The sequence below is a fragment of the Pipra filicauda genome, unplaced genomic scaffold (assembly GCF_003945595.2).
Source record: "Pipra filicauda isolate LSUMZ 115617 unplaced genomic scaffold, ASM394559v2 scaffold35_size7292922_pilon, whole genome shotgun sequence".
NCBI classification, from domain to species: Eukaryota; Metazoa; Chordata; class Aves; order Passeriformes; family Pipridae; genus Pipra; species Pipra filicauda.
Window position 1 is genome coordinate 3343729 of NW_024104487.1, and position 18538 is coordinate 3362266.

The 18538-nt window shown below is 40.3% G+C and overlaps 1 protein-coding gene across 1 annotated transcript in view; it reads left to right on the forward strand.

Moving 5' to 3' along the window:
* The first annotated feature begins 654 nt into the window (after positions 1-654).
* The window catches only part of PGM5 (phosphoglucomutase 5), a 74943-nt gene continuing 57059 nt past the window's right edge, over positions 655-18538 (forward strand). The window contains exons 1-6 of the mRNA XM_027709736.2: positions 655-993; positions 7458-7620; positions 10127-10273; positions 14416-14541; positions 17049-17239; positions 18075-18229. Of these exons, the coding sequence (XP_027565537.1) occupies positions 733-993; positions 7458-7620; positions 10127-10273; positions 14416-14541; positions 17049-17239; positions 18075-18229 (1043 nt within the window). The 5' untranslated portion in view covers positions 655-732. The remainder of the gene's footprint in view (positions 994-7457; positions 7621-10126; positions 10274-14415; positions 14542-17048; positions 17240-18074; positions 18230-18538) is intronic.

Here is an 18538-nt window from a genome sequence, read left to right on the forward strand (position 1 = left end):
CATCGAGGTTACACGACTATTATTTCCAGCTCTCCAGCCAACAGGGTTGTCCTGCGTGGGTGCAGTGTGAAACCAGCCTTTGGATGGCAAAATTCTGCTGATGTTTGACAGTTAGGGGCATCTGTAACAGTTACGGCCTTTATACAGGGAAACGCCAGGCATCTTCACAATCACTAGGGCCACCACCTCTGCATTTAATTAAAGCAGAATGAACACATATGTCACTGAACTAAGCTTTGCCGCCGGCTGCTCTCCATGCCCGGAGGTAGGCGGCTGCTGCGGCCCGGCGGCGGCCGGCGGGGGTCGGGGGGACGGCCCCAGCGCTGACAGACCGTGATCCCCCCGAGCAAGTGTGTGGCGCTGGCTCGCCCGCTCCTCGCTGCCTCCAATTACATCCCTGGCAGGAGACGCAGCTCTCGGCTTCGCTTTCCAAGGTTATTTTTGGCCGGGGCCGCCGCACGGTGATGGCAGCGGGCTGTCGAGCCGCGAGCACCCTCGCTGACGGCCAGGCGCCGGCGGGGGCCCCGGCGGGGCGGGCGGGGAAGGGGCGGTGCGCACCCCGCGCCCGCCCCGGCTCCCCCGCGGCGCCGGGCTCCCGCCACGGGCCGCCGAGGGCTGAGCTGGCCCGCCCCCGCCGGGGAGACGCCTGTGGGCTCCCCTCCGCCTGGTCGGCACCCTGCGCGAGGGCTGCCGCTCCCCAGCGGAGCCGCAGCCGGGCGGGCGGCGGCCGCCATGGAGCGGACCCCCATCCCGGTGCTGACCGTGCAGACAGCGCCCTACGAGGACCAGCGGCCGACGGGCGGCGGGGGGCTGCGGCGGCCCACGGCGCTCTTCGAGAGCCAGCGCAACTACCTGCCCAACTTCGTGCAGAGCCTGCTCTCCTCCGTCGACCTTCGCGACCGGCAGGGCTGCACCATGGTGGTGGGCAGCGACGGCAGGTACTTCAGCAAGACGGCCATCGAGATCGTCGTTCAGATGGCCGCGGCCAACGGGGTAAGCGGCCCCCTCGCCCTCCCCTTCGCCCCCTCCCTGCAGCGGGACCTGCGCTGTGCCCGCACCAGCGGTCCCGGCAGCGGGAGGCGCGGGGCAGCCCCTGAGCATGGGGAGAAGCTTCCAGTGTCGTCACCCGGACAGCGCTCAATATACAAATAAAACCAGGAGGAACTTCGCGTCCGGCTGTTTCGGCGCTCTACCCGTCAGGTGCCCGAGCCAGCCCGTGCCGGCTCGTGTGTCCCTTCTGCTGGGCTTTGGCATGGGTGGTGGCTCCGTCGGGGTTTGACGGGGGGGATGGTGGCACCCTCAGGAGACTGCCAGCTGTGCCGTGCTGTTTCGCTTTATTTTAGAATGAGGAAGGAATGGCAGTTGAAACATAGGGTTCACTCTGAAGGAGAAAATGTAGCAAGACTTAAAAATATGCGCGTGGGAAACAAAGGTATCAGAAATGTATTTGCTGCTCAGGATATTTTAGAAATATTCAAGGAAAATGGTACTATTGAGGGAAGAGGAGTTCAGCATTTTGGCTGCATCTTAAGAAAATAATCATTCTTTTCTGTTGTGCACTTGCAAACAAATTACAAAATGTAAGAAAACTGCAGTCGCAGAAGCCTTTGTGGCCACATGGGGTACAGATTTCTCTTCTACAGTTTTGAAAATAGGAAAGAACTTGAGTAGAAGACTGTTGTCTTTTGTTAGATACATGCACATTCGTTTGTGGATATATATGTACAGACAGCTGGAAATACCAGATAATGTAGGCTTTAAGTTCCCACTTCAAAGCAGAACTGAAGCTACTATCTCTTGTTATGGTGGCTAAATTGATCCTCTAGATTTAGCAAAAGGAGTGATATGGTTTTATAGATCTTTTGGTAGGGAATTTAATTTTTTTCAAAAGCTCATTCTTTCAACTTTGAAATGAATCTCTGTATGTGTCCAAATTTTTTCCTGCTGATTTGTTGTCACATACAAGCTATATAGACTACCCAGTCTGATATAAATAATGAGTATTTTAAAATTATTCCTAAAGCATGTTCTCAACACGCTGATAGCATTGAGCTGATGCTTAGTGATACTGGGGATTTCAGAGAGACTGTTTATGTTACATGGTGGCTTCCTTGTGCAAAATAGCCATTCACACAGGGAGTTGCTGCAGATGCCAGGGTGTATGTGGCCCTGGGTGTGAGAAGGGCTGTCAGGGGACACTGGTTAAAGTGAGGACGGTGGCAAGGGTAGTACAGGTGGGATAAAGTGCAGCAACAATTAAAGCAAGAGTCTGGCGGCAAGAACTGCCCTACTGAGGCTGAGATCCTTGCCTGTCCTTGCACACTGGCAGGAGCTACAAGAGTGGGTTACAGCTGCAGGGTGACCACAAGGACTGAGGTACTGAAAAAGAAAAGAAATTTAGAGTATAGAACAGCAGGGGCTTCTCAACCCTGACTAATTTTTTCTGTCAGCCTGCTTCCTTCCTGCTGCTTCTGTCACACTCCCCATCTTGCTCTTTCTTCCTTGAATATCTTTCTGACCTCAGGAGAGTTCATTTCACATGTTTCTGGCACCTTGCTATAATAATGATTCCACTTGCTTAATTTACTGCAAGTTTCTTGGAAACAGTTTCTCACTAGTGTTTTCTGAAGCCAATCCCCAAACTTTTGTGCTCACAGTTCCCACAAATATCTGAATTCATTCATGATACTTTTACTAATGGCACAGTCCTGACAAATTTGGTAGGCCAACTGGTGGGGAGCTACTAATACTGAAAAGACTTCCCATTTCCATCTGCTAATGTTTCTTTCCCTCTCTAACATCTTCACCCTGGTCACCCTCTATTTCTCTCAAGCACACTATAAATGCTTAAGCCTCACATTTATTTAGTGAGTACTATTGGTGTGTTTTGTTTTTTGGCTGTTAAAATACACCTGGTGGGAAAATATCTAAACCTCCTTGATGGCACTGTTTAGTGCTGTGCTATGTAAGTTGGGAGAGAGGAAGGAAAGACCCATGAGGGCAAAGATCTCTCCCCTTGGATCGTATTAATGTCACTAGAAGGAATGTAGGTCCTATCACAGGGAAAGAAGTGAACTGAGGTAGGCAGGATTGAATGAAATGTGTGGAAGCCTTGAAGCTGCATTGAAAACCTTAAGCCACCCTGAGTTCCAGGAGAGGGATAGCCACATATTGCTGAGAAACTGAACTTAAATCTCCTTCCTGGGAGACACATACTGAGTGTAACTGTTAGTTGTGCCTGCTGAGTACAAAAATAAAAATGGCTTTCTATTATCAACTGTAAATGTATTGCCCTTTAGAGTTGCTAGGTTCCTCTTGTTCTAACTCGGTGACTCATCCCACATTCCCCCTGTGTTAACAGCCTAGCACAATTGGCATAGGCTCCAGTACAAGGAATGAGATGAGGTCCCCTTCCCAGTCAGCTGGCAGTGCTTGGCCTGCCTTCTCCTCATCCCACTGGCTCATGCCATCCGCCTCGGGGCTGAAGGTACATGCTCCATAGCTATAGCTTGTGTAGACTTCCACTGGTGGCAGCAGCTATAGCCTGGTCCATGCTCTGCAGTTGCAAGCAGCACATACGCCCACAAATCTTTCTGTTCAGAGCTGAAGGTGGCTAATCAGGGTCACCCTTAAATGGGGCACACAGCTGGGGCTGGAGCAAACACATTCGGGTAAGGGACTGCATGTCATGGGAGGTGGGGCAGAGTGAAGAAGGCCAGACCATTCTGTACCATTCTGGGTTACAACAAGCAGTTTTACAAAGTAGTGGTAGGACAGCATCTGAGGCTCTGTTGCTCTTTTCACCAGTGTCCTGCCAGTAGTAGCATCCTTCAGCCTTAATGTCTAGAAGAACTGAGGTAAAAAGCTCCATCAGTTGCAATACAGTTCCTCTACAACTTAGATGCAAATATTCCATTAGACCCACCAGCTGTATAGGGTGTCTCATTTTTGATGCAAAGTTTAGGATAGGTTTAAATGAGAAGCTGCTATTTGTGAGTCTCAGTGGCAGATCAGAAGCTGAGGATCATCCACTGAATATGGAAAGTCATGACAACATGCTAGAGAGATTGCAGAGTAATGCTGTAGAAGTTTGAGATGGCAGAGAGTTGAGTTTTACAGTTGTATTCTATATAATACCATGTTGTTTTTAGTTTCCATGGCCTTCCATGTGAATCTTGGCCTCCTCTCCTGGCCATGTGTGATTGATTTGTTTGCTTCTACATTGATTGTAGTGCTCAGTCATCTTTAGAGTACTATAGTAAATGATAGGAAGACACAGCCCCATGTTGTTCAGGATGTAATTTGCTTGCTTCATGTTCTTTTGAGTATAGTTGACTGAGGCATATGAGAGATTACTTGAAAAAATAATTAAAAAAAGCATTAAGTGACTCCATGACAATCAACTGAATTGTCTGAAAATGCACAGCTGCAAGCGGTAATATTGCATAAAAATGTTCTTGTAAAGTACTTGTTATTTTATTCTTTCAGCTGTAGCCATTTGCTGAGGATCTTTGTTTCTGCTGTTGCTACTAAATGTAGAGTGACAAATTATAATGTGGCGTAGGGACAAAGTATTAGAAGAGACATTACATGCCTGTGATCTTGTAGCCATGCAAGTTTTTGAATTCCAAAGATAATCTTTCAACGCTATGAAACTGTCCAAGTTTTTCAGAACAATGTTACTAAAACTTTAATTGTGAGTCAGTGTGTGGATAATATTTGGTTACTGTTTTAGCCCAGATTGTGAGAAGTCTATAAAATCTGATATTAATTAAATTGATTAAAGAATTAACTAAATGTCCATTTAGTATTTGGTTCAGAGACAAAATTAAGAGCTTCTGAGCCAAGAGAAGATGACATTCTGCATTCTTGCCACCAAAACAAGAAAGCAGAGGAAGATGGGTAGCACATTTACACCTCTAAGTTCTGCAGTGTCCTCAGGGAGTTTTGTAAAAGCACTGAAGACCTTAATATAAGGTGAAACTTTATAGTAGTCACTGCAAATAAAATACCGGTTTATCATTCATGTAATTTGACTTCAAAATCCTTAATTTGAAATACTAAGTATTGCAGTATTTCTATAGTATAGAAATTAGTATAATAAATACTTTTAAGCAGTATAGAAATGATAACCTTCTGAAAAATGCTGAAGGCAAAACAAATTACTCATGTTTATATAAATATTTGGCATCCAGAAAAATGGGTAAACTAGTTTGTGTAACTCCAGTTGAACAGGAAAAATGAAATATGGTAGGTGCTAGGTAATTTATGCATTCTGAATAATCTAAGTATTAACTTTTAAAAATACAGTTTTGATGTGCACGAAGGCAAAAACTTAAACTCACTAGTTTAGAAGTACAGAAAATGTACTCATTATAAGCCTGTAGGCAAGTATAAATGCATTTATACTTGAGTGCCTTGAGATAGATTTAGTTTTGTGGTTTTCAAGCATTATGTAAAATGTTGTCACTGTCATATTCCTTTTGCTTACCCATACACAATGCTGTTTTAAGAGCTGGCACCCATTTCTGACAGCTGTGTTTGGAAGATTGAGTCATTGCTCTAGCTTTCTACATGCTTCGTAGTTTAAAAAAGGGAGAGACAATATTCAAAACAAACATTTTCAGTATTTATTTTCATCATGTTTTTCTTTCCATAATATTTTTTTTTTGTTTCTTAACTTTTTTTTCCCCTCTCCTTTGGAATTGTTCCAACCTGGGAGAAAAAAAGACAGTGAAACAAAACATTTTTCTAATAGTAGTAAGAGCAAGTCAAATGAACCTTGAAGATTTACGTGAACTGTATTTATAATTTTGATAGCTCTCCTGTTTTCCAGCAACAATCCATAGGCTTCAAAATTAGCTGCAAAAACTGTGAAAAGAAAACCAGGTGGACAATCAATCATTGTATCCTCAGATCTTGAGGTAGAAATCTCAGTGAATAGAATGCATTTTCTGTGCATTTTTTTAAAATTTGAAAGCAGATCTTTTACTTCTCAGTGAAAGAGAAATGGCTAACCATAGCCTGTGCTTTGTGAGAGCTATCAAAAAGTAACTTGTGCTTACTTTAGAAGTTGATAATTTCTTTGTAGAAATCCTATTTTTTTAAACTAAAATAGTTCACAAAAGCAGGCTGAATAAATAATCTATTAATCCTTTGCTTTTCTGAAATTATTTGCAACTGCACTTCTGAGTAATTAAGTGCTTCACATGAGTGACCGGAAGGTCATCTGTATGTGAGGGCACAGCTCTTTATGGAAAGGAGAAAAGTAGCACCTCATGTACTGCTGCTTTGCCACAGAGAGCTATCAAATCTCCTTCAAACTTGAGAACAAAAACTGAAGTTAAACTCCCAGTCTGTTTTCAGATGGGGAGTGGGAAGAATTCAGTGTTCTGGCTCTCCCTCTGCCCCCTCTACCCACTCCCTGCCCCTTCCCAAACTACTACTCAATAGTGGTGGGGGGTGAGGTTGTTTTTTATAGTGATGTTATTAAAAAACCCTGAACATTAGCGATACACTTTTCAGCTCTATATGCAGCTGCATCAGTTCTCATCTGTGACACTAACCTCCCCTTCTCTTGTTTTTTTTTTTATGTCTGCCTGTTTCCCAGAAATTGGAACTCTTTTGTATTTCTTTGTAAATACATTTCTGGTTGGCTTCTAGATTATTTATGTTCAGCTGAAGCTGTAGTATCTGTGTAGGGGATGAAGGCAAGGTTTTGAAATTGGAACCTTACAGTGGAACTGCACATAATACCAAACACGTTGAGTCAGTGTTTAATAACACCACCTATAAGGTCTTTTTTAACTTTAAGAGTGGTGGGAACTTCCCCTGCTCAGCTGTGCCCCGGGAAACACACCCTGTTCATTTGGAATAGCCCAGGAGTCACTGATGGCTGAAAGAGGAGCAATGCTTTCTATGGAGCAGGACATCCAATGGTGCCTTGGCAATAGAGGTGTAACTGCAAGAGACTGCCGGTCCTAGTGTGTAGTGATGCTTGTGGTTGCACTGAAAGGCTGCTCTTTGAAAGGCTATTCTCTTTCATGCTGGTTAAAGCCCCAGACCTGAAAACTGCATCGACCTAGTCAGCCCTAAACTATATTGGATCTGAGGGGGTTTGCTGATTTGTTAGGATACCTGGAAAGGTTTGATAGCAGGATCATGGCCCAGTGCTATGCTTGGGAGCTTTGCAAATCGCTGTCATGACTGTGCTCTTGCTTTACTGTCAGTACACAGGCCACTGGTGTTTAATGTGCCAGGATACAATGTTTTTTGTCAGTGCTCCAGATTAGCATGCAACTAACGCATGTATGTATATTTCTCTGCAAAAGAACATGTTCCATACTAGGACTTTACCAATTGTATTCTGTACATAAATGCCCATATGTGTGTGTTTATATATTAATTTTAAAAAATGTAGTACTATTCAGAGTACTTTGGCTTTTTTTTCCACCTAGATCGGCAGATTAGTTATTGGACAGAATGGTATCTTATCCACACCTGCTGTTTCGTGTATCATCCGAAAGATCAAAGCAGCTGGTGGAATTATTCTAACAGCTAGCCACAGTCCTGGAGGACCTGGAGGAGAATTTGGAGTCAAGTTTGAAGTTGCCAATGGAGGTATGGGTTTAGCAACATACTACAACATTGCATCTTAGTATGCTGAAAATATGCTGACAAGGATAACTAGCTGCCTTTATGTGTTTTTCACTTTCTCTGTTAAAACTGTCAAGAACACAGGTGTCTCTTTTTTCTTTTTTTTCGGTAATAGGGCTGTATTTGTCTGCATGGATCTGTACAATAAGCATTAAATCCTTACTGAAGTCCTTGTAGTAGCTGTGAGATTTCTATAAACAAGAGGTTTGCTATCCTGTTTTTACAGTATTTTATGTAGTCTCCCAGATCACTGTAACAGTTCCCTATAAAGATACTTTTATAAAGATACTTATGAGGGAGCTCTGTTCTGCTCATATTTGTGTTGCTTGTCTTGGCATTTACTTTAAAGCATGTAATTTCAGAAATGCTGTAAGCAGTATAACTCATTGTCTTGTATGGAAGAAAGCACTTCTTATGTTTACCCAGGAAATAACTGGTCTTACCCAGGGAAAGGGTTGTACAATTTTAACTACTGCAGTTCCACCCCTGAATAACGGAATTTGGGTATATAGCTAATGTCCTGTTTTCCAAAACTGACAAGCTAATGCAGGTAGGTATGTTACACATTCAGTATGTTTTATATTATAGATCTGTGTACACCCATAAAACATTATGGTGGCAGCTGCTGACACCTTGTATACCTCATACGTATAGAGTGTTTTCTACCTGAAAAAACTGATCTGAAAGTGTTTTTAAAATCTTTCCTTCCCCATTTTGGAAGTGGGTGAACTTGAGAAGAGGGTGCTTCTCCCTTGTCCCTTTTTCAAAAAAAATGTCCAGGGTTAAATGAATGAGATTTTATAAACAGAATAGGCTTGAATCCCAGAGAGATTAGAGGGACTGCATAAGGGCATCCAGTGAGAAAGCCAGGGTCACAGCACACACATACCAGAGCCAAACTGTTAGATGCATTAGCACTCTATAAACTTTAAAACACCACATATACCTAAAATCTCTATGATAAATGAGAAACAGTTGGTGTGGAAGTCTTTTTAGTGTGCTTTGCCTTTTTAAAGAGAATTCAAAAAGTCTATTAAGCTTTATATATGAAACACTCCTCAAACAAAAATCACAAGGTTCAAGTATTTATGTTAATCACTGGGGACATAAAGAAAAGCAATTAGTTTAAGTTACAGCTGAGAAAATGTGGGCTGATAATTAGGTAAGGCTTTTGAAGTAAGAGAATGGCTAGACACAGCAACAAGCTCCTAGGGAAGGTTATCGTTGCTCTACGTTATTTCTCAATCTATTGATCCAGGTCAAGCAGAAGTGTTTTGTTTCTGTAGCTGTACAAGAAAACGTAGGGTGACACTGTGGGATCTCCTTAGCTGGAAATATCAATAGATAAGACATCCATCTATCAAGGATGATCTGGAGCTAATGAAATCTGTCCTCACCCTTTGGATGGGTTTGAATTAGATGAGTAAGAAGTAGTATTCTAAGCCGAATGAAGAGTTAAGTGACTGTTACTTATTGTATTGGTTTGGAACATCTGGTACACTGCATCTGAGATGGAACACACTAATTTACATGGCAAAGCTACACGGCGTATAATGGGAAATTAGCACTGAAAAAGTCTTCAAAGGCACTTTGGCACAGGAGAGAGAACACATAAAAGAGACTAAAGGAAATAATTTTTAGAGTGAAAGCGTGGCTTTAGTATAAGCTATGCAGAGTCAGAGAAGCCAGAAAGGACTTGCACTACATATGGCATAATTCATCTAGTAATTTTTGCATCAAACCTGCAACTTTTATTTGGTTAACAGTAAATCTTTAAAAGCAGAGCCATTTTTCAGGCTTTGGCAGTGAAAGTAATTCACAAGTAAGATATGTTTTCTGTTTCTGAATGACATAATTATTTCAGGTTGAGATTGCTAATTGTTGAGCAATTAAGGTATTTTAAATTCCAACAACGATAAATTTCATTAAGCTATTGGAGGAAAACTGCAATACAGCACCACTGTCAAACTGCTAAGGCATTTAAAAGCAATCATTTTTTCTATGAAATAATGTGGAACACCAAACTAGCAGACCGTCAGAAGTGTGCATTTGCAGAAAGTGCTATGAAACAACAGAAACTGCTGCTGAAGGACAGGCTTTCCTTTAATAACTACATTGAGATTCCATGAAGAATAAAAAAAAGGCAGTCTTTGAGCAATAAATTCAAAGAAAGATGACTGTGTGTTTTTTGCTTCCCTCATCCTCCCTGCTCCTGGGTAATGATTGATTTAAATACTTTACGTAAATCAAAATGTTGTGTGTAACGCACTATAGTTCCATGTTTTATTTTTGCAAAAAACATTTTAAGCTTATGTTGTGGTGAAAGAACAGACCTTATTTACTGTAGTACTTTGTGTTTATTCCGTACTAACTCCAATATATTCTGAAAAATGTTTACTATAGCACTTACTTTTAAAATAGGGAACCTTCATTTAACAGAAATGACCCACCACATTATTTTCTCTTTTAGGACCTGCTCCAGATATGGTTTCAGAAAAAATCTATCAAATCAGCAAAACCTTGGAGGAATATGCAATTTGTCCTGATCTCAGAGTTGATTTATCACGCCTGGGAAGACAAGAATTTGATCTGGAGAACAAATTCAAACCTTTCCGAGGTAGCAATGTCTGCTTTTATGCATGCTAAATACATTGAGTCTAAATATTAGTATTGCTGCAGAATTATAATGCGTAATTACAAAAACAAAACTTTTGTTCTTCAAAATGCCTTACTAAAAGTTATTAAAATAAAAGTCAGTATAGAATCATAAAATGTTTTTTATTGGAAGGTACCTTAAAGATCATCTCGTTCCGACCACCCCTGCCATGGGCAGGCACATCCTCCGCAGGTTACTCAGAGCTCCATCCAGCCTGACCTTGCACACTGGCGGGAATGGGTCATCCAGAACATCTCTGGGCAACTTATTGCAGTGCCTCACTGCCCTCACAGTAAAGAATTTCTTCATAAAATCTAATCTAAATTTCTCCTCCTTTAGTTTAAAACCCTTCCATCTTGTCCTACCACTATTTGCTTGTGTTGAAAGTCTTTGTATAAGCCTCCTTTAAGATACTGGAAGGCTACTATAGGGTCTCCTCAGAGCCTTCTCTTCTCCAGGCTGACCAATCTTACCTCTCTCTCTCAGCCTGACATCATAGGAGAGGTGCTCCAGCCCTCTTGATCATCTTCATGGCCTTACCTTGGACCTGCTCCAACAGGTCCATGTCCGTTTGGTGCTGAGGACCCCAGAGCTTGACACAGCACTCCAGGTGGGGTCTTAGGAGGGAAGCATAGAGGGGGAGAATCACCTCCCTTGGCCTGCTGGCCATCTGTCTTGTGATGCAGCCCTGGATATAGCTGGCTTTTTTTGCTGCAAGTGCACATTTCTGGCTTGTGCCCAGCTTTTTATCCACAAGAACTCCAAGTCCTTCTCTGCACGGCTGCTCTCAGTGAGTTCTCCCAGTCTGTATTCGTGTCTGGACTTTCTGAACCTCAGGAGGTTCTCATGGACCCAACATGTCAAACTTGTCCAGGTACCTCTACTTGGCACCCCTTCCTTCTGTTGTGTCAGTTGCACCAACCAGTTTTATGTCTTCTGCAAACCTGCTGAGGGTGCACTTGATCTCACTGTCAATGTCATTGATAAAGGTATTAAAGAGCATCAGTCCCAAGACAGACCCCTCAGGGAAACCACTCCTCACTGGCCTCCACCTGGACATAGAGCCGGTACCCACAACTCTCTGATTGTGTCAACCAGCTGATTCCTTATCCGCTGAATAGTCCATCCATAAAATCCATGTGTCTCCAGTTCGGAGGTAAGAGGTCGTGTGGGACTGTGTCAAAGGCCTTGAAAAAGTCTAGGCAGATGACATTGTTCTGTCATATATCATCTGAAAGATCAAAGCAGCTGCTAGAATTAGTTTAACAACTAGCTAGGGAGACTTCGAGGAGAGTTTGGAGTGAAGTTTGAGGTTGCCAGTGGAGGTAGGTTTTTTTTTTTTTAAATAAAGCAAAGATGTTGTCAGCAGACTCTGCTGGTCAAGTGGCCTGTAGTAGACCCCAACCATGAATTGTCCTTTGTTGGTCTGCACCTTGATTTTCAAGCCCAGGGTCTCAGTCTGTTCATGGCTGTTTCTCAGGGACAGCTCTTCGCAGTCTCTCCCTTCCTTAACAGAGCGCAACACCCCACCCCTCCTTCTAAGCCTGTCTCTTCCAAAAAGCTTGTAGCCCTTAGTTGCAGTGCTCCAGTCATGTGACTTGTCCCACCATGTTTCTGTGATGGCAATTAGGCCATAGTTTTCTAATTGAACCACGGTTTCCAGCTCCTCTTGCTTGTGTGTGATGCTGTGTGCATCTATAGGTAAGTGTTGCGTTCATTTTGCACATAGGGAATCTGAACTACAGACTTCAAGTGCATCAGGCCTCAGCTTTTAGCCAAATGTCTTTGCCAAATATATGTGCTTATGCTTGCTAGTAGTTAAACACCAAACAAAAACTGTTTTGGACTAGGAATGGTTTGCTTATGGAAGTCTAATTGACAGAAGAGTTTGTGAGAATCTAAGTTTATTCGTTCTTTGCTCACACTTTATGAAAAGTTGTGGCACTATGCATCCAGTGACTCCAAATCTAAAGGGAGTGCTGAAGCACGTTTAATTTTAAGCATGTGAATACTTTTATGCCTACACTTGATTCAGAATGATCTAACTTAGCTATCTCCTTGAAGGAGTCAGAAGCAAAGGAAGGGGTTCTGACATATATTTCAAATTTCATATCTATTTCATATCTATTCCATATCTATTTCATATATTTCAAATACTGTAAAACTCTGCGTGGCCTCAAAAACTTTTACTCGTTCCTGATGCCCTAGAATTAAAGCTAGGTTTTTTCCCACCCAAACTTTACATTTGAGAAATAAAGATTTTCATTAAAAAACCCATTCAGTTATGTTTTGTTTTATTTTTTATTTTTTTTTTTTTTTTAAATTTTATTTTATTTTGGGTTTTTTGGTGTTTGGTGGTTTTGTTTTTTTTTTTTTTATTTTATTGCAAAGAACACATTTGGGTTGTTCAGGCAAACAAAAAGCAAAGAAAATTCAGCTCCAGCACGACTCTGGAATCAAAAAATTACCAGAATTCTAAATTTTGTTTTTTTCAAGCTTTTTAATCTCTCCAAATTGTATGTTTCTAAATGAAAATGAGACAACCCTCCCCCACATTAGTATAAAAGCGCATACAAATAGTTGCAATTTTTCTGTTTGTTTTTATATTAAAAAAACATTTCCCAATCTTGTCTTCTAATAATACATCAACCTGAGACAGTAGAGCTACCAGGGAACCCTGCTGAAGCAATGTAATTGGCCTATAAGTGCACGAATAAGTGTAGTTTACACAGATTTGAATGTAGGTTGAAAGTGCAGAAAGAATGAAAGTCATTTAAAAAGTAATTTATGGTACTATCTGATGTATTTAAAACTTCTGCTTTTTCTGTTGTATGAACTAATTCCTGTGAATCAAGCCTACAGAGGTGTTGAAGCAACTGAGTTGGGTTTGATAGGAGCTAAAATAATTTTTGGACTTTAATCCTACCTGCACTTTGTATTGACGTGTGCGAGCAGCTCCACTGCAGATGCACATTTGTTCATGTGTGTAAAGCTTAGAGCCTACTAAAATACTGCTAGGAGCAGGGCATAGAAGATATGCAATAGTATCATTTTGGTGAAAGCTCGAGACTTTCAACATATACCATAGAACTGACTAATTTTCAAGTAGGTTTTAGAGATTGTTTTTCATTCTTGAGAGCCTTTTTTTGTTTCTTCCTTCAAGCATATTGTCACAATCTATTCTAAGTGTTTTACTCAGGCTCAAAAAATGTCTGTGTCATTTTCATGTTACCTGAAAGAAGAACATTAGGGCAAGGTTAGTGTTTCTGAGCAAAACTGGCTGACATTCTAAGTAATAATTTAACTTGTAATTAAAATATTTTAAGATACTTATTTAACCAGATGAAAAGACATTTTTATAACATATGCTTTTTAATTTAATCAGGAAAAATAATTCATTCCAAGATTACTGAGAAGCATGGTTTTTGACAGTTGCTTAGTAACTGCTTTCCTTATGACGGACTTATTTTCATTGATACATTTTAGTTTAATGTTTTACATCCAAAAGAACTAGTAGTGCTCTGCTTATGAATTTAAAATTCAAGTTATCAAGGCCTTAATGAAAAACAGATGTTGTATCTGAGCCTTACTTTTCTAAATCAGTGAGGTATACAATGCAAAAGTATAATGTTAGATTGCCAACAAACTGGACACAGGTATTCCTGGTGCCAGAATTTAGAAGAATAGGCTGTATATCTTTCTTGATGGAATGATGCAGATAGATACTGCTATCAGAAGAATAGAATAGAATAAACCTATTTAGCTTGGAAAGTTTTTCAGTGGCTTAGTGAATGATATATAAAGAGTTTACTTTGATAGAATGTACTCTCTTTAATGTTCTCAGTGAAATACGAACTGTCAACTTACATTATCTCTGTGGTTTTTTAGCAGGCAAAACTGTTTATCTTTTCAGCTTAATGGTTGCCACCCTGAAGGCAGCAGGAGTCTTTGACTTTGCCTCTATGGGCTTCAGAGCAAATCCATGTTATGTAGAGGTTGTGTGCTCTGACATCAGTTGAGTTACATGACTGGTGGAACTGTGCTGGAAGAGAGATTTTCCCATGTGTGAACTGTAATCACTTTTTTCTGTGTAATTTTTCTAGTGGAAATTGTGGATTCTGTGGAAATCTACCTCAATCTCCTTCGAAGTATTTTTGACTTCAGTGCAATCAGAAATTTGCTGACCGGACCCAACCAGATTAAAATAAGGATTGATGCCATGAATGGAGGTATGAACTTAAGTGGCTGTCAGGACAGAAATAGTTTCCTGATAAAAAATGTTACATGGCAATGGTTTCTCAATAACAGTACAGCATATAAAAGTCAGACTTTTATATAATGTTAAGGGTAATAAGAAAGGATTTGAACCTTATACTACCAACAAAGGCAATCTTAACAATGGGTTAGATCGCTTACTAGGCAAAGGAGTTTATCTTACTTCATAAATAAGCAAAGGCATATGTATCCAATTAAAGTTCTCTTTCTGCATTTGGAAGGAAGCAGGATGAGGTAATCTTGCCATGAAGTATGTTGCAGTATCCAGTGACCAAGGAGGCTCTACTAAGAGCAAATTCTAAATGTTATAAAACTAGATAAGTCGGAATAAATTGTACCCAGAAGCCCTTACAGAGTTGGCTGAGACCTCTGTCTCACTAATTTCAGTGTACTGCGCACAAGTTGAAAATGTCACAGAAGACAGCAAGGGGACCAGTATTAAAAAAGATATAAACTGTGTCACTTGGGAAGACATAGATTTGTCTTAGGCTATAGTATCAAAATGTAAGTAAAAATTTCTACAGATAATGAGTTGAAGGATAGGAGCGTAAGTAAGAATGTTCAATATCATCTTATGGAAAGCAAATTCCATCAAACAAAACAGGTTTCATTCTTTAATGGGATTACAAAAATCAACCAATAAAGGGAGCTGTATAGACTTAGAAAACTTTTGTAAAGCATTTTAGTCTTGGCCTCTAATACAGTGTGATAGTCTTCAGAATATCATAGTGGGTTCACAGTCAGTGTGAACACCCAGTTCACAGGCCATGGCCAAGGATTACAGTCTGCATCCAAAAGGTGTGAACACCCAGTTTTGCCAAGCTGTGGCAACAGGGCAAATTGTGTCCTCAAACAATGTAGAGAGAGCAATAAGAAAGGCACTGCTTGCTGTCATGTACAGTACTGGAGAGAACGTTACCCAAATACTTCGTAGAGCTCTTAGTCCAAGTCTGTTAAAAATTTTTACCTGTGGTCAAAGAGATGCATAGTCTGGCTTAGGGTTAGACAAACTGATGCAAACAAAAATTTTAAAGGACTGAGTTTGTTGAGTTTGTTTCTTTTTTACAAGGTAATGACCTTTATTTACAAGCTTTGTGACCTTGCATCTTGGTGCAGTAATATCCATACTGTAATATAAAGTACACATAGATTAAGTGTATACAAGACTATTTCTTTGTACAACAAAGTAAGTTGTCAGGGTTTTTTTCTGCAGAAAAATTATTGTTCAGTCTGCTATTCCCAAAAATACCAAAAAGAATCAATAGAGAGAGAAGTTGAGTCCAGGCAAATCCAGATTGAAATGTCACTCACATATTCATGGGTAACGGTCAATAACCATTGGAGCAATCTATCAAAGGTAGTTGGGGTTTGCCCTTCTCTTGATGGCATGTGATCAGAAGACTTTCTGGATGAGATGCGTTAGCCAAAAGTGAGTTACTAGCCACAGTGTAGTGAACATTAGAGAGGACCACATACGTATGTTGAAAAGCTGTCTTCTGAAATTTGTCTTCTATTTGCGCCTCTGGAATGTGTTTTTATGCCGCAGACATTGGTATTTTAACACTGGAATAAAAAAAGAGTAATTTGTCAGGAGTCTACTTTTGATAAGAACCTGAATCATGGTATGTTATACAGAGTTCAATTTTCTTGAAAACAAGGTTCTCACATGGTTTTACCTTTGGTCACAGTTGTTCCAGTTAGCAAGATCTCAGAATAAGGTAGGAGGAAGAGAGGGCATGAGAGACAGACCAGTCACTCGTATTTTTTCACCTCTGAGGCACCTGTTCACAGAGTGCTCAGTTAGTGACTGATTAGTCACCAAATGCATACAATACTTATGGTATATAATAGCACAAACTAGGGTCTTAATCGGCCATATCTTTAACAAAAAAAAAAGAAGAGAAGTATTTTGGAGTTAGTTTTGAGAAAGCTTTTATTCATTATCTGCATGGTAGCAACTAAAATATACTAAAATTCTTTGATGTCCAAATCTATTGCAATTTTCATGTGAACGGGAACATTAAGGTAGGTGTATTTCCCATTTACATTCCCCTGCTGTTTACTTTTCTTGCTATTATGTGTTAAACTGTTGTTTGCATCCCAGGACACATAGAATAGCATTTTATTTTCATGCTAGGTGAGAAAAAACCCTTTATGCATATGATAATTTCTTTACTTAATAATGAAGACATAAAAATTTCATCTTTCCCCATTCAGTGATTACTTTTTCACTTCCTGTAGAGGTGAACTGTGTGTTTTATACTGAATAACAAATTAATTATTTACTGGAAGAACAATCACATACTTCTCTGTGAAATAAGAGTTTGGGTTTTGTTGTTCGGGCAGATGTATAGAGTTGCTATGTAAAGTATGTTTTATATCAGCTCTCCACGGTGCTGTGAAAAATTTCAGTGTCAAGCATACGCTTTTGTGATTGCATGGCAGACTTCTGTTTTTGCAGTTATGGGACCTTATGTGAGAAGAATCTTGTGTGATGAGTTGGGAGCTCCTGCAAATTCTGCCATAAACTGTATTCCTCTGGAGGATTTTGGTGGACAGCCTCCTGATCCAAATTTAACATATGCAACTGCCTTGCTGGAGGCTATGAAAGGTGGAGAGTATGGATTTGGAGCAGCTTTTGATGCTGATGGAGTAAGTATTTTGATCTGTCTTGAGGTTTCACTATCGTTGTTTTGTCTAAGGTCAGATATGGGACGTGTAATATAATTTATTTGCTTTTCAGTAATGGATTTAAGCTGAAAGTGGTATTACTTTCAGGTACAGATGGTAGAATTTGCAACCCGTCAATCAGACACATATGTTGCAATTTGCCTCTGCAGATGATTGCAAATCAAGCAGGATTTGAAGGCAGAATTATTTAGAAAGAGACAGCATATATATATAATATGGATTTGTCACAGTAAGACCTAACAACGTTAAGTCCATTTTGGTTAGCGTCATAAATTAAGGGATTTTTAGCTAAATAAAGCATTGAATCATAATCTCTGTTTATTTTAATTTTAATATCATATTATCAACATTATAAACAGCAAAGTATTACAGAAACTTTTTGCCCTGACAGGGTGGGAGAAGGTTGAAAAGGTTCTGAAGAGCAGAAGCTGTTTTCTATTGTCAGTAAACACAAAACACCCTCCTGCTCACCTAATAGTGTATGTCATTGGCAAAAAGATTCTCCTACACAAGCATTCCCTTGGCAGGAACAGAAGTACTGAAGTGACATGTAGGCGGCTGGAGCTAGAGGCTGATCTGGAGCTTTGATTTGCAAGGCAGGAGGGAGTGATGGTGTGATAGTGAGATTGTAAACCTGCCAGGATGATGCCAGTGAATTATTCTGCCCAAAGAGGGATGCGAGTAAGCCAAAGGCTGTTCCTTTTTTTCTGTACCTGCATTGGATCTAGTAAAAGAAATTACAGCTCCACAATACACAGAATTATAATTTCTTTTTTGAATTTCTTTTCTTCCCCAGGACCGCTACATGATTCTTGGCCAAAATGGTTTCTTTGTGAACGCATCAGATTCATTGGCTATAATTGCTGCCAATCTGTCTTGCATTCCTTACTTTTGTCAGATGGGTGTCCGAGGATTTGGCAGGAGCATGCCTACCAGCACAGCCCTGGACAAGTAAGATGAAACATTTATTTGTATCACCTTGGTCATTACTTTAGTTATCTCTATTTTTAATACATAGCAATTCTAACATTGTGAAGTCTTTTGATAAGAGCTTCTAATTTTCACCAGCTTTATGTGCTTTATGGTTTTAACTAGTTTGATGACATTTTGATTTTATCTAAACTAATTTTTCCCATCTTAACTTGCATGAAAAGAAATAAATAGGTTAAATCTAATGTACAAGTCTTTGACTGGTAATTCCTTTTCCAAAAAACTTGACTCTTTTTATTAGTAAATAATGTTTTACAGTTTATCTGTCAG